The sequence below is a fragment of the Elaeis guineensis genome, chromosome 15 (assembly GCF_000442705.2).
Source record: "Elaeis guineensis isolate ETL-2024a chromosome 15, EG11, whole genome shotgun sequence".
NCBI classification, from domain to species: domain Eukaryota; kingdom Viridiplantae; phylum Streptophyta; class Magnoliopsida; order Arecales; family Arecaceae; genus Elaeis; species Elaeis guineensis.
In genome coordinates this window covers 68,590,497-68,606,762 of record NC_026007.2, presented here as the reverse complement: position 1 = coordinate 68,606,762, position 16,266 = coordinate 68,590,497, and the positions used below count along the sequence as shown (strand labels likewise).

The 16,266-nt window shown below is 36.0% G+C and overlaps 1 protein-coding gene and 1 pseudogene across 1 annotated transcript; both read left to right on the top strand.

Moving 5' to 3' along the window:
- Positions 1-13: 13 nt before the first annotated feature.
- Positions 14-2,636, top strand: LOC105058408 (uncharacterized; annotated as a pseudogene).
- Positions 2,637-8,856: 6,220 nt separating this feature from the next.
- Positions 8,857-15,635, top strand: LOC105058407 (uncharacterized). Its single transcript, XM_010941331.4, has 5 exons — positions 8,857-9,128; positions 9,220-9,293; positions 12,744-12,876; positions 13,228-13,539; positions 15,119-15,635. The coding sequence occupies exons 1-5, from the start codon at positions 9,003-9,005 to the stop codon at positions 15,389-15,391; spliced, it is 918 nt and encodes a 305-aa protein (XP_010939633.1). The 5' UTR covers positions 8,857-9,002; the 3' UTR covers positions 15,392-15,635.
- The last annotated feature ends 631 nt before the right edge of the window (positions 15,636-16,266 follow it).

The window sequence follows — 16,266 nt, the reverse complement described above, 5'->3', positions numbered from 1 at the left end:
TGTTGGGTTAAATTTAGATTCAATATTCAGATTCAATTAAAAAATTAGATTTGATTGAGATCACGAGCGATCTCAATCGATCTGATCTATTTGTATCTTTAAATAATAATAATACTGTATCCACTTTCACTCGTCTCTGCACAGTTTTAACGAGAAGAAAGTTCAGTGCATCCCATGTCTTAAGCTCAAAAGTAACTTTTGTCGTATTCTAGTTAGAAATGGGGAGAGCCAAGAAATCTTTGTAGGCTCGGCTTTTCCTATTGGATATGATATTTTAAGAAGATAAGCCTCTTGCCCTTGGAACTTATCTCTTCATCCCTTCTAAGGTTTATCCAGAGCATGACTAAGATTCTGAAGATGGCTTAATCTGGGAACTAAAGCCCCAAGAGCTATCGGACATTGAACTTTCTTTAGTGCAAGTTTCAGGAGACGGCTAAATCTTATATAAGCCATAAGGGTTATGGATGTGATTTTTTATGGACATTTTTCTTTAGTGCAAGTTTCAGAAGGTGGCTTAATCTTATATGAGCCATAAGGGTTATGGATGTGATTTTTTTATGGTCCACTTTGCTCTTCCGCTAAACGCTGGCCACAAGTTAATCTCAGTTGGTAGGCACCACCACTGATCCAACTCTCGCACCCATGACACTTGCTCTTACAATAATAGGCTCAAAGCTACAGTTGGTTCCTCACAAGATTAATGCAAGGAGGGTCCAAAGCCCAACCCCAATGGACTGCAAGGGGAGATAAGGTCGCATGATCCATCATATGAGGAAAGTATATGAAAAATGACTTACCACAAATTTGGAGCTTAAAAAAGATGGCTACATATTTGTCCATATGGCTCTTGACACTGCCAAAATAATGCAACAGGTCAGATCTGGTTCTTCGTGGACTTAAAAAAATTGCTCAGAACCAATCAATTATCCATGTGTGCAGGGCCTCTGTGGATTAAAATTTGAGACCTATAATACTAAAAAACCTCATTAATTGCCTAGGTTAAAAGAGTGTAACTTCGGAAACACAGTGACATTATAAATTCTCTTGTTCTATACATGAGAACGTATAGTGAATTCAATACCTTCTTCATGTCCATGCAAATTATTACTGGTTTCATGCTTGTATCTGCTCATACCTGATAATTTTACTCATAAACTTTATAAGGTTCACTAATGATCCATGCCCAAAAAGTCTAATAGGTTGGTGGTCCACATTTTGTGGTTCTCTCTTCTTTTTTTTTTTCCTCTTCATTCTATATCTTATATATTTATTTGCTATCTTCTGATGTCTCAAAATTATTAGTTCACTGAAATGTTTTGGCAAGTACACCCAACGATGTTGGCATTGTGCACTACTTGTGGATGATTCATATAATACTTTAGAGCCAGGAAAGTGCCTGTAAAAGCCATAGAGCCCCACCATGGCAACCAACTCGACCTCTAGTGACACACTCCTGTTTTTATATGATCATTACGGTCATTGGACCTTTGGTACCTCTCAAAGGCTATCCACTAAGGGTTCAGATTGCATCTTTCGATAGATCTTCTTTGGCGAGATGAATTGTTAGATCGTACTTTGTACCACTTTCAAAGTACGATATCAGCTTCATGATCTATACTGCAGATAGAATCAAAAGATTGGAGTGTCTAAAAAATTGCATAAAATATGATCCAACGGTTCACCTTGAGAAAGATACAGCCTGAATCCATCTACCAAAGCCCACAGTTTCTCTGTGGTTATTCTTTCATATTTTCTATCCATATACTGGCCCCACCAACACCAAGCACCCTCACCACTTGTATAAGAAATCCTTATCAAACATTCCCAAACCCAACTTGCTCTTTGTCGTTTCATTCTCTTAACAATGTCTCAATCCCATGACTCCCCTCAACTCAAGTGTGAGCTGAAAGTTGTTAGACTAGCAAACTTTGATCTTGAACTCCCCGGAAGCCTCTTTGTTCGATACTATATCTTTGCCGGCAATGGGAGAAGCATTCGCATCGACACCTGAGAGATCCAGTCCACAAGCAATCCTTGTTGGAACGAGCTTGAATCAGTCCAGTGTTGGGGTGCCTTAGACTACATTGTAGAGCTACTTCAGCACCAAAGTATTGTATTCGAGCTGCGGTGGAGAAGAACTATGCCAGTTCTTGGAAGGTTCACAGGATCTAAGCTCTTGGGAAGAGGAAAGCTTGCATGGAAGGACATATTGGCCACCTGCGACATGTCGTTGGAGAGATGGGTCGGCTTGGTTACAACAAGTCGTGCATCAAACTGGCTCAAATTGCCCACTTTGTTAATAGAGATGAAGGTTATTGTTATGAATGTGAAGAACAAAGGGAGGGTTGGCGGATTGATGGGTTGGAAAGATTGTGGTTGCAAGCACTGTGACTGGATTGGAAGTGAGGAGGATATGTTTCAAGCTGCAACAATACTTGATGGAAGGTGACAGATTGGCATGCCGAGTTACCATTAGACTCTTCCAACTCAGATATCCTTTGACTTGCTTCTTCTCACAAACCATGATAGTCTTAGTTGCTTTCTTGCTTTCTGAAGAGGAGTTGCCTTTTTTTTGTTTGAGAGGTAATACAATATCATCTTGTTTGGAATTTGCATGTACATGGAATAGTATGGAATTGAACTATCTAAGGTGACTAAGCATGGTAATTCCCTTTTTTTTTTTTTTTCTTTTTTCCTTCTTTCCTTATCTGAAGATTGATGGAATAAGGTGATTTTGATGAATCAAGTTGATTGGCTGGGCTTGTAATTCGATGAGTTTAGGTGCGAGTTAGGGCTCAGAAGCCAAAAAAAAGAGTCCTTAATCATGACCAATTAACAGATTCATTCTTATATTAAAAAAAGGATCACTTAATTTAGGTTAGGCCTGTTTGGAACCCAATCACAGTTCACTGGACATCAATGCTTTTAAATCTGTTTATTAATATTTTTAAATATTATAGTGATTTTCACTATGATAAGAAATCTTTTTACTTATAACATGCTTCAACTATTTAATTAGATTTAGTAATGCATTTTCGAATTTAGCACACTAATTTAAATCATATAATTTTGCTAGATGAGAGATTATCTACACTGGACTGACTGGTTGCATCTCGAATGATGGAGTAAATTGAGAAATTTTGGGGCAGGCAAGAGGAGAATATCTATAATTTGTCATCCATAAGTGATTAACTTTGTATTTATGAACAACTTTTTAAATTGATAGGAACTCACTCAACCCAGTGAACTTGGAAATTGCCACAAATGTCTTGGTAGAATAAGGACCTAGTTTTAGCAAACATTTTGCCCTTTTTTTCCCTCATTTTTTTTTTTTTTGTTTGTGTGTGTGTTTGAAGACAGCTTCACATATCAAGTCCTTCAGTTGACATCGGATCATCAATTCCTAGATGCATTGCAAATCTTTTAGCTACTGAATTGCTGAGTGGAATTATTTTAGAAGCTTGTGGAGTAACTAATTAAATTTTCTCAACCACTTTGGACGGTGCAAACTCTTTCAAATATGCAGACTTTTCTACGAAAACTTACACGCGAATAACATCTCTTAGAAGTATCCTTAGGTAGCTGGTTGCCTAATAATCTAGCTTGTTTTTTGAGAAAATTATTAGTCAGCGTAAGCTAGCAACATGAGCGAGCTGGGCTCACCTCGAGCTGTGAAAACCCCAGTTCAGCTTGTCAGATATCAAGCTAGCTCAAGTTCGCCTCGATCATGGTGCCCTGAGTTCTCTCCCTTCACTTCCTCTTTATAAAGATCTGGATGGCTGAGTTAACTCAGTTCTAAATTTCATTTTTTAAAAGATAAGGACTGGGGGTAGAATCTTAAGCCATTTTCATCTCATTAACTAACTAAGCAAGTTGATCCTGAGCCGTACATGAGTTCTTTGCAAATTTGTTTGACAACTCCTAGCCAAATGAAATTATACCTTGCGCTGTATACAGTACGTGGCCATGAGCCATACCATTGATCACCCTGGCCCACTCTTTTCAGCTCTATTTATTATATACTCATCTTAGTGAGGGGTCTACAAGAACAAACTAAGATGATTGGTATGGTGCATGATCACATTGGTGTACGCAGTGCTGGATGTAGTTTCTCTCTATTTAGACTCCTCATCACTATGATGAGATGAGCAGTGTCTTGCATTATAGTTGGACTATATAGTTGCAGAAACATTAAAGTTTTATTATTGACTACACGTTAATCTCTAGTTGAGGTTTCACATATGTCCTTATTGAATTTTCTAAAGTTAGGGATGAGACCAACCAAATATTTCAATTTTTGAATTTTTTTTTTTTTTGAAAATTTGCTTCTAATGGGAGTTGCCATAAAGTCAGGCTATTTTCTAAGACTATGGTTGCTGACAGAGTGGCATTACTTTTCTAAGTATATATTTGTTTGAGTAATTTTTCAATGCTCCCATCTATTACTAATTGTGTGTTATTATTATCCTTTTCAATTTTAGGATTTTTTTTTTTATAATTGGTTGGTCCCTACATTTTTAATACTTAATTATAAAAAAATAGGCAATTTTCTAAATTAAAAATTATTTTAGTTTTTTTTTTTGGTAGAAACAATGGGAATGCCACCCTGAAGATTGGAATCTAGAAGAGAACTATATTTCTAATATGTATACACTAATTGCTAAAAAAAATCTGTACGCAAATTTCTATGACCTGAGACTAGTTGGTCCTTAAATTTGAAAATTTATAAGCAATTATCATAAACCTATCATTGCAACAATAGCCTCTAGCAATGTTGACAAGAGTAATCTGGTATCAATATAAATGGACACTATAGCATACTACCATAAATTGACGTAGAAACTCTTCAATGAACCAATAATTTTGGACTCTTAGACATCTCTTTCAACTCAACAAAGGTGAAATCAACGTCAAACATACGCATGCAAAATGCGATACAATCATTGTTTTCCCAATGATTTTCAAAATTTGAAAGGATAATGATGTGCTTATTATACCTATTGATTTGTCTTCGCTTGCCAAGTCATGCTTGTCAGGCCCAATTACCTTTTGGTAAGATAAGTTGTATAAGCTTGCAAATATCAACACTAATATTAGAGGATTCCATCATCGGTATCTTGTCTCGATGGTCTTGACTCTTGAAATATGTTATATCCAAAAATAAAGGGTGATCATTCCAGAAATAATGAGTATCTTATCGGACATTTTTAGATTTTATTTGATTGAAAAACCTTGCCTTAGTTTTTAATATTTTAAATTTTCATAATGTAATCATAGACATCATAGTATAATGTAATGACATCCAGCATGTGAACAATTTGCCTCAATTTATCTTCCATGTTTAAAAAACATAAACTAACCAAACGTTCACATAATATTTGAATGAAAGTGGAAGATGGTAAAAATAATGAGCTAGGACTTGGATGTTGATAATCATTTGGATGTATTGTTATATAAAGCCAATCAATATTTTACGAAGATTTCGCTAAATCAACATGTTCACAATATAATAGGATATGCTAGTTTTTATAAAAAAATTATTGATAATAGGTTACATAACGGGGGATAACCCTCCTTTTTAACCTTTCGAAACCTAGTGAAATTGAGGTTAAACATTACAAAAGTTGAAGTGCTGATGTAAACTATGAAATTTAGTGTTATGATGGCCAAATAGAATTAGTCAAATCGACTAGCAAATATATCAAAGTCTTAGGCCCTTTGGCTCTAAGATATATATATATATATATATATATTTTTTTTTTTGTTACAATCCAAGAAATTATTTGCTCGGGAGCATTTGAAGCACCGACATTTGGAAGGAGAGGAACGATCAATTAACTCTAATTAACTCTGGTGGGTAGACTTAAAGACTTTTGAGCTCAGACTTTTAAAGGTACGTATCTTGTTGATGGTGTCATCTAACTGTTAGGATTATGAGAATATTTTCTCGTTACCATGCAGTAATCATCAGTTGTTGAACGGTCGGGATCAAACTACAGTACATAACTCTCAAATCAAATCTTAATATTACCATCTGTTGAGGCAAAGTCAACCGTCGATCTTCCCATCGGACGGCTCTCCATTTGTCAGGGGAATTATGGTGACCGAACGGGTCCACCGCTGGGTGTTTGGTGCGCCCCCGGTCACTATTTAATTAAGCGCGAAGGGTAAAATGGTAATAATATGTTAGCATGATGCCATCCACCATCCACCATCTGCGGTCTTTTTCCTCAAAAAAATATCAAGGCCACCTTTTACGCCCCTCCCCCCACCCCAAAAAAAAAAGAGCATGGCCACTTGAGTGCGAGATCCCATCACCGCCCCGTTAGGTTAACCTCTGATGCTTTTGACCTGATATCGGCCGTGATGCGATTGTTGCATGGTGGATATTTAAATTCAAAATTTGAAATCGTTATCTTGCTGCATTAATTGGGAGTTGTTGTTAGCTGCTGGCAGCATCTTTAGACCGTTAGAATATATATATATATATATATATATATATATATATATATATATATATATATATATATATATTTTAAATGATATTATTTGAAAAATTATCTGATTTCATTCTCTGTGACTTTGAACTAGAATATACTTCTTGGCCCAACACTCAGATCTGTTGGGTGCATGCACTCAGAAGTTGCTGCTCATTGGTAAAGCTGAGCTAGTTTTTTTTTTTTTTTTGGTAAGAATAAAGCTGAGCTAGTTTAATTTTCACTTTGTAGCTTGGAAAGTTATCTGGATCTAATGAATAACTTGACATGTTTGATACTAATAAAAATTTTATTGTCTTATTATGTAACAAAGCTGACTTGTATTTTACATAATATAGTCATTTAGCAAGACATTATAACCCATACCCTTTATTTGATAAGCCGGCCTCATCATGTTAGTTTTTAGGTGTTTTATGAGGGCTGGATTTCAATAATAACAAAAATGGATATCTTTAATAATACGGTTTCACATAGAAAACTATAAAAGTCTGTTAAATGAAGATGTTTTATTTTCCTTGTATAAGTATTGAGATCTCAATCTTACTAATGCAAAATTTATAATCGATACTTGAAATTGAAAATACATATTGTTGATCCTATCTGTATAATAATAAAAACTATTTTTGAGATCATTGATCCATACATCAAGTGAGCACAAAAATTAATGACTATATTATTAGTTTGTTAAACCATGAAGAAAGATATATAAAAATATATATCTTTGATTATAATGGACATATCATAAAATTTATGTGATCGAAATTCAATAGATTTGCATGCTTCTAGATTATAAATCATGCAAAAACATTATATCAAACTATTAAAATTATATATTTTTTGAACTATTTGATGCATAGATAAATGATCTCCAAAATACATGATTTTTAATATATCACGAAAATTTTTATAATATTGATTACAATCAATAGTATAGATCTTTCACAAATATCCTTTTTTTTTTTTGTTGGATTAGAAGGATTAAGGCCTTAATTTTTTAGAAGATAAGCAAAGTCTGTAAGAAATTTTCTTGTAGGATAAATAGATAAATGGTATTTTATCTGTGTATACATTTTCATTCAAAAGATTATAATAAATTTATTCTTTATTTAATTTTTTAATATTATTATATGCACACATATTGAATTAGTGATACATTTCTAAATTGCATATTGTCATGCCAAGATTACATAATTATAACATTCATCTATCTTGTATCAAAACAAAAAGCACTAATTAAGATCCAGGGTGTATTCATAAATTCAAACAAATTAGAAGATTCTATCAAAAATAAAAAATAAATTGCAAGATTTGGTAAATAAGACGATGTCATACCCATTTGTCAAATGTATTCATTTCTCTCCGATGTGTTTTTTCATTTTTGATACATTGGAGCGGTGTTGTTCACAACTGAATCTTTAATTTGCCATGACAGTGTAGGCGTAGAAACAAAATTATAAGATCTCTATTCTCAATCAAACACTAACATGCTAGAAGATCAGTGAGCTGATTTGTCATCAAACACTAACATGCTAGAAGATCAGTGAGCTGATTTGTCTCATTCCTGGCATATGAGGCTGATAAAAAACTATAAAGAAGCTGAGCATTGGATTATGTTAGAAAGCAAGAGATAAATGTGAGTATTTGAATTTAATAGGGTATTGAAATTTCTAGCAATCTATGAGATCATAGTTGATAAATCTCTTTTCAAACAATTGTTATTAACATTGAGCTTTTTGATGGCCATAAAAACCCCCTCCCAAGTTACTTATAAATCTGCTTCCGACATTTAGTTTTGATTCTTCTTGCCCCAGCTTTTAGAGGATAACTATTTTGTTTTTCAGATTTCCAAATATGGAGCTTTAATAACACTAATCAAGTTACTGGAGATTAGGAGAAAAAAATTGGAATACACTAATCGAGTTATTGAAGATAAGGAAGACAAATTTAATAACACTAATCAAGTTATTGGAGATAAGGAGGAGAAATTTAATAACTACTTAGCTTTGAATTTCCAAAAATTTCAGAGCTAATATAGTTAGCTCCCCAATAGCATCAAAGCTGGAAATCTAAAGAAACGAAAAATACACTAATCATGAACAGTGGTGCATGCATCAATTCAAACAAATTTGAAAATTTGGTGAGTAAGATGATGTCACGGCCATTTTGTCAAATACAATCACTTTTCTCGCCACGTGCTTCACCCGCCCAACAATACTAGAGTTGTAACGCGTGTTACTCCACCAAGGGTGACGTGATCTAGAGAGAGAAACAGACGATCACCACGTCATCTCAGGAGATTGACCTCCTCGGTTCCCCCTGCGTGAAGAGAGAGAAAAAAATCCAAAAGAAAAAAGAGGAAAAAGGACGCGAGCGAGGAGAGAGGGAGGTTACCCTCACCCACACTTTATCTCTACTTCTGGTCCACTCCACCACCAAAACACGCACTCTCTCTCCTATCTCTCTCTGTCGGAGGTGAAGAAGAGAAGGGAAGCGAATCGAAGCGCGATGGAGAGGAGCGTACCCGTGAGGAAGCCCCACACCTCGACGGCGGATCTGCTCACCTGGTCGGAGACCCCGCCCTCTGCACCGCCGGCCGCCGATTCCGCCACCCCCGCCCGCCGGACCCACAAGGTACTCCCCTCCCTCTTCTGGCGTGGAATGCGGCACCCTTTCGTTCTCTTCCGGAGGCTCATGGCTTCCATTTTTGGGTGGTTTCTCGCAGCCGGCGGGAGGGATCAGCCCGGTGATGTTCGGCGCCCAGTTGAGCGAGGAGGAGGCCGCGAGCTTGAACCAGAGGTGAGATCCGGTCCTGCTCCGGCCCCGACGGCTTGGGCTTTCGTTGATCTTTCTTGGTAGATCCTAAAGATTTGATTATTTATTTTTTTTGGTTCTTTCTATTTTGGTTACTAAACTTGATCTAGTTGTCAAGTGCTATGTTTTCGATCTGACCGATTTCTAGATCCAATCCACGAGAATGGAATGCGAAAAGCAGTGATTTTTCCTGAGATATACTTTGGTTAAGTCAAGCATGTTGATTTCTGTAGGGGGATTCAACGTGCTTTGCTGGCGATCTCTCATTTAACATGCTTTGCTGCCGATCTCTCAGTCAATCTTTCTGTTTTAATTTTAATATTTTGTTTTTTCCCGTACGATCGTTTTTTTTTTTTTTAAGAACCGTTATTTGGCTGGAGATCGGAGCTCGTTATGCCAATTACTATAGCTGTCAATGCATTGTATATTTATACTATTGATGCTGTTTTTCAGTGCATGAATGTGGATTTAGGTCGTGACACAAAAATTTTTATCATTCCTGTGGATTTGATATTTTCCACATTTTATTTTCATCCATAGAAAGACTGCTTGACTGTATGATTCTTAAATGAAGTAATTAAGATGAAGAAGTCATAGGCGGATGATGAGAATCACATTTCATGGTATGCAGGGATGGTATGTTGGGAGAAAATGTTATGGCCCTTTGATCTTTAATATTTTCACTGAATGGTGGTGTTCCTAGTAAGACTGGATAGCTTAGACTTGCTATTCATGGAATCATGAAGTTTCTATGATTTTGGAATAAGGAATTGTTTGGTAAAATCACTATTTGTAAAAAATCTTGAATAGTAGTAGTTATCTTGGTCACATGCCACTTGAACGTAGGGTCCTGCCATTAATATCTTTATGTTTCCTAAGGAACTTATTTATGGAAGATATTATTATGATGGTTGTTTTGTGAAATTGTGTTGCTGCGAGTGAATATAGTATTCAGTGTTTTACTCCTCTCCAGCTACCCCTTTAAGTCAGCTGTTTTCACATCTCTGCAAAGCAGGGTAGATTTAATTCCAACAAGAGTGTGATTTCCTCCCTCCCTCCTCCCCTGTGATTATTGAGGTTTAAAAGCTGGATATGAGAGGGACCCCTCCTGGGCCTATCACAGACATAACCCTACAATCTCCATGGATTAAGCCCAACCCAAATTAGTTCCACAGGATTCTGCATCTTAACCATTTCATACTAATTGGCTCTAGAGTGCCAAATTTTAGATTTGAATGCTCACTGATATTGACTCGTTTTCTTTTGTATTCTTGATCATATGCATGGCAGCATGTGTCAAGACTTGACAATGCCATATGCTATATTTATTTATGAAGTAACACCCTTCCTGATAGTTATTTAATCTTGGTATTACATTTAGTTACAGTCATGAAAACAAGATGAGATGTCATATTTAACATCCATAAAAATGTGCCTCCTAATAACTCTATCGAAACATTCAGTTGTCCTAACTTTTTATCCGAAGGTATGTTGAATTATGTCATTGTCTCATCCGCTTACTATGTTGATGGGCTGCATTTTTTTAATGTAATGATTTTATCTGTTGTAAGCTGGTGAGGCCCTTCTTCCCTAGACATGATCATTTAGGAAAAAAGAAATTTATGGTCATGGATGTTTATGCATTTATTTGGTTAGTCCGAATAGGATGTTTAAGGCCCTAAGCTTGCATGGAAGGGTGGATGTGCATTAGTTGCATTAACATTCTGTGAATATTTCTTTGTATGACGATATGTTTTCAAAGTGACATGATGGAACTCTAGTTTTCCTAGTAGACCAGCATAACAGCATTGGAGTTGAATAGACAATGGAGATCATGATGCCATGCAATTAATGGATAAGGTTGGCAAAATATGACCCGATCTACCAGTCCGACTCATGTTCGACCCACCATAAATAGGTTTGGATTTAGGCTAAACAGGTTCGGATCATAAACAGATCGATCCATTTATCCCATTTAATATTTGGATCGGATTTGGATTTCATATATCTGACTCGTTTAATCTGTTTAATATTCAGATCGGGTTGAGTTAGATAATCCGTTTAACCCATTTAACCCAAATAACCCGTTAAAGATCTGTTTAACCGGTTTAAACTTGCTTAACCTATTTTTGACCCCTTTAATTCGATTTGTTTAATCTGTTTAACCTATTTAACTTGTTAAAAATTCGTTTAACTTGTTTCACCCATTTAACTAAATTTGACCTATTTAATAAGCGGGTTAAGTGGGTCGGGTCAGGTTACCTCGTCAACAAATAGATCGGGTTCAGTTTTGAATTTTTGATCTGTTTAATGAATAGATCGGGTTCGGGTTGATGATTTATTGATGTGACCCGCATTGGCCCGACCCGTATTTGATCTGATGCGATCCAATTGCCACCACTATTAATGGGTATTTCTCAACTAAGGTGGTAACTGTACAGTGAATAATCTAGGCAAATGGACCTAATCCACCTTATCATAAAAATCAATTGTATGATGACTTGACTATTTGGTCCTTGGTCAAGGGTCGAAAATTTAAGTTATAAGTACTTCTATTTAGTTTCTTGTCATGTAGGAATGTTTTAAGTGCTATTGTAGCTGAGTTGGTCAAATAAATTTATGAGCTGTCATGTAAAATAAATGACTAAACATGTCATTTCTAAGTCAGTCATGTCAATCCATTAATTTGTGTGGCATTAGAAGTTTCATTTTGAGAAGGATGGACTCTAAAAAGGTTAAACATAGAATGTTAGGTTAAGAAAGTTTTGTTTCCATCATGATTGTCTTAAGGGCCAAAATTTTTATGGTCCAAACTCCTTGTCTTGATGGTGAAAGTGCCAATTGCTGCTTGTTTTTGCTGGCTTTTTTGAGGAAACCCTAGTTGGTAAACCTGTAGGTGTCTTGGTGGTGACAACTCCACCACTTATCCCCTTAACTGCCGAGCTGTATGGAGTTCTTCGGCAATGTGATAGCTAGAAGGCTGTGACAGTCTGAACCCGAGAAGGCTGCCACTTTTGCTGTTTTATACTATAGTGCAAATGTAATTTTGTAGCTTCATTTGGTTGTGTTAATACATGCACTTCATTTACAAGCAAAATATATTGCTCGAGTGTTATATAATATATATGTGTACAGCTTTTGCCCCTTTTTTTCTAAAAAAAAGAATTTCTGCTTCTTAATGCGTGATATTTTGTAATTGCTTTTTCTCTGGGATTCTAATATCTGCACAAACAAGTAATATGTGCATAAACTTGTTTGTTCTAGTTTAATTGAGCAAGAACTGGCTGGAGATACCTTAATCACTCAAGCAACAATTTACATTTAACAAAGCTTGAAGTGTGAACAATTGATGATTCACTCTATACTTGATGAATCAGATTATTTGAAGTTTGTACTTCTATTAAGAGCTATACTACTATGCTTTTCAACTTACAGGAAACTTTGCTCAGGATCGAAATTGAGAGAGATCACCGGTAGTGGTATCTTTGCGGCTGGTGATGAAAATGGTGCATCTGAATCTGATGCTTCTGCCTCAAATCCTAATAAAACAGGTGTACGAATGTATCAGGTATCTTGTAAAGTTTTTTGGGAGAACAAATCTATGAATTTAAACTTGCTAACAATGTTCTACTAGTTCAATGATGTTTCATTATACACTGGAATACCAATAAAATTGGTTTACTTTGACAATGAGTCGAAGAGTGACAATTAGCCATTGTTATGCGCCCATTGCCTTTCGCCACCCTAGCATTGAACATTTACTGTTCTCCAAATGAGATTATTACACTTATCAGTTTCAATGGGTTAAATTTGCTTTGATATCCGTTCATTCTTGTTTTGGGCCTTAAAATCCTAAAAATTATGCTTTACATTCTAATGTGGAACTGAATTGGTTGGCTTTTATGTTTTTGTCCATCAGCAAGCAGTTAGTGCAATGAGCCAAATCTCATTTAGTGCTGATGAGAGTGTCTCTCCAAAGAAGCCCACCACCCTTACGGAGGTAGCAAAGCAGCGAGAGCTAAGTGGCACTTTGGATAGTGAGTCAGATGCTAAAACTAAGAAGCAGATCTCTGAAGCAAAGTGCAAAGAACTTAGTGGGCATGACATCTTTGGTCCTCCTCCTGAGGCTCCACCTAGGCCTTTAGCAGCTCGGAATTTGGAGTTGAGGGGCAACTTGGACTTCGGGTTACCCCAGCCACGGAACATACATACATCCGTGAAAGTATCCAATGTGAGTGAGAAGATGGGTAAAACATGACCTTGTGTTTCTGATTTTTTTTTTTCAAAAAATTTCTAAAGCACTTTCTTTTAGACTTTGATTCACACATTTTAGTGCAGATAACTGTAAAACTTTGTTTTTCCTTGCATCAAGCATCTCTGTCCTTCATTTAAAACCAAGAAGCATCGATATTTTTGATACTATTGTGGAATATTTTTAGGATTTGGAAGTTTCTTTACATAGCTGCTGGGTTATATTTTCATAATTCTCAAGATGTTTTCTTGTGACTTATGTGTGAAAGTTGGGTGAAACATGAGATTGGCCTGTAAAGAAAATGCATGGCAGCTCCAGAAAAATTACTTGGAGACATCATATTGTATCAAAACAATGGCATGCTTCCTCAGTTTTTGCCTTTCTGTTCTCCCACACAATTTTGAAGTGTTCGTTGTTTGCTGACTATCGGAATCTGTGATACCTATTTTCTTTTTCTGTTTTTCCAAATGCTTGTTCCAAATTTCTAGTGGCTTATATCATTCAGTGTAGCTTTTGCTGGTCCACTCTATCAGAAAACCGCATTTCAAGTGGCTAATTACCATTTTCCTGTTGCAAGAACTGACACAATTGTTTCATTCTTCATTGTAATCACTCTCAAACTTTCGTATTCAGATATATCTGATTGTGGTGCTCTTTTTTTCTTTTTCTACTTTTTTCATTCATTATGAAATGTTTATGTTTATCATGATGTAGGATCAGGAATCATGGTTTATTTGGCTCACAATTGGTTTCTTGGTTACTTTTATATATGGCTTTGGAAACAAAGAGCTGCTTGTGTTGGAAGAAATGATTGACTGACTTTTATAATAGTCTGCTTCATGAAGAAAAGTCTGTGCTATTTTCCTGAACCCTTCAGTTTACCCAAAAGTACCTGATTTCTATACCTGTAAATAAGTGGAGGTATGATACATGGGTATGACAAAATCTGACACTCATTCCCACACTCATACCCAAGCCCAAGTGATATAGGGATCATCCTGAATAGAGGTATTCTGCTGGTTGAAGTTAGTGTGGCTGTTCTATATGCACATATCTTTAACACTTAACAACGTAGGAATTAGTGTCTAATGTATGCACATATATTCCATGTTCAAAGATACATGTGAGATTGCATTACAGTCACTTTTCTTTCTCTTTCTTTCTTTTTTCAATGGTCCCATAAGAGTCTATTACAGATCATTTTCACGTTTACAATGCAACCCACTGGTTTTGTTTAAGGCAATTCACCCTCGTATTGCTTTTACACTTTGTGAAAATTATCTTGAAGTCCCTCAACCTCCTACAAATCGAGGTGATCTTTGTGGGATGCTTGCATATTGCAGTCTGACCAGTATTCTTGAAGGCACTTCATGCAGAAAATGGCGACCTGATTATTGTTATTCTTTTTATTTTATATTGCTCCTGATCAATGCTCTTTTTCCTTGTAACCACGAAGTATTTGACATGCAATTTCCTTGTGTTAATTGTTCATCCATATTCTTTATATTACTTTATTTTTGATATTAAAAGTATTCATTCTTTTGTTCAATATTTACAGCCGGCTGGTGGTCCAAGCAATATCTTGTTTAGTGAGGAGCCTGTGGTCAAGACAGCAAAGAAAATTCACAACCAGAAATTTCAAGAGCTCACAGGTAATGACATTTTCAAAGAAGATGCACCGCCTGGATCTGCTGAGAAGCCACTGAGCGTCGCGAAGCTGAGGGAGATGAGTGGCAGTGACATATTTGCTGATGGGAAGGCTTCTTCCAGGGAATACTATGGCGGTGTCCGTAAGCCCCCTGGTGGTGAGAGCAGCATCGCGCTGGTTTAATTGTCCTAACATATTTATATCAGCATGTGTTGGTTTCTAATTTAAGTCAGGAAAGATGTTCCTCTGAACTGATTAAAACACTTCCTGCATGTGCTTGGTGTTTTAGCAGTGTTTGGTCTTAGTTCTGATGTCATGGGGATTGTTATCATATATCTAATCTAAATTTCAGACAATGGAATGTTGTCCAATACCTTCTTTCTTGTATCGTACTTTGTAGCGTGCTAAATGATCATGATTTTGGACCTGATTCTGGAGTAAATTATTTCTTCCTTTCTTTTTACTGTGCAATTAAGTATGAGATGGGCTACTAACAAAATAGAATCTTGTAAAGGAAACTGGAATGGTTACCCAGTTATAAAGGTATATATGTCATGATTATATGAGAACCTGTTGTACTTCTTAGAGTTTTGCTAATGGCATTTAGCCCTAAAACGTAGAGCTCTGATATTAAAACTAGGTCGTATGCTGGGAGACAAGTTTATCTTCAGGAGAAATGGTGCCCCTAGTTTGAGACTTGGTCTATATCAGGTTCGTACCTAGATTTATGGAATGCATATTACTAAATTGCATGACTCTATAGACAATCAGACATCATCAAAAACCAGAAAATCAAAAAGATTTCATATTAGGAGTAGATGTACACAAATGAAATCTAGAGTGGTCAGTTAAATAATTTGCGACTTAATCAGCAGCGGTCTTCCCTTCGGAATGAATATGCTTTGCATGAAATCTCTCCAAGCTTAACCTCAGTTGGCAAAAATCCTGAATAAATGCATATCAGGATGTGAAATGTTGTATGGGGATTATGTAGAAGAAATCTGCTCTATTTTTTAAATTTTCAAAAGGATAACTTCTAGTTATTTATTTATACTTCT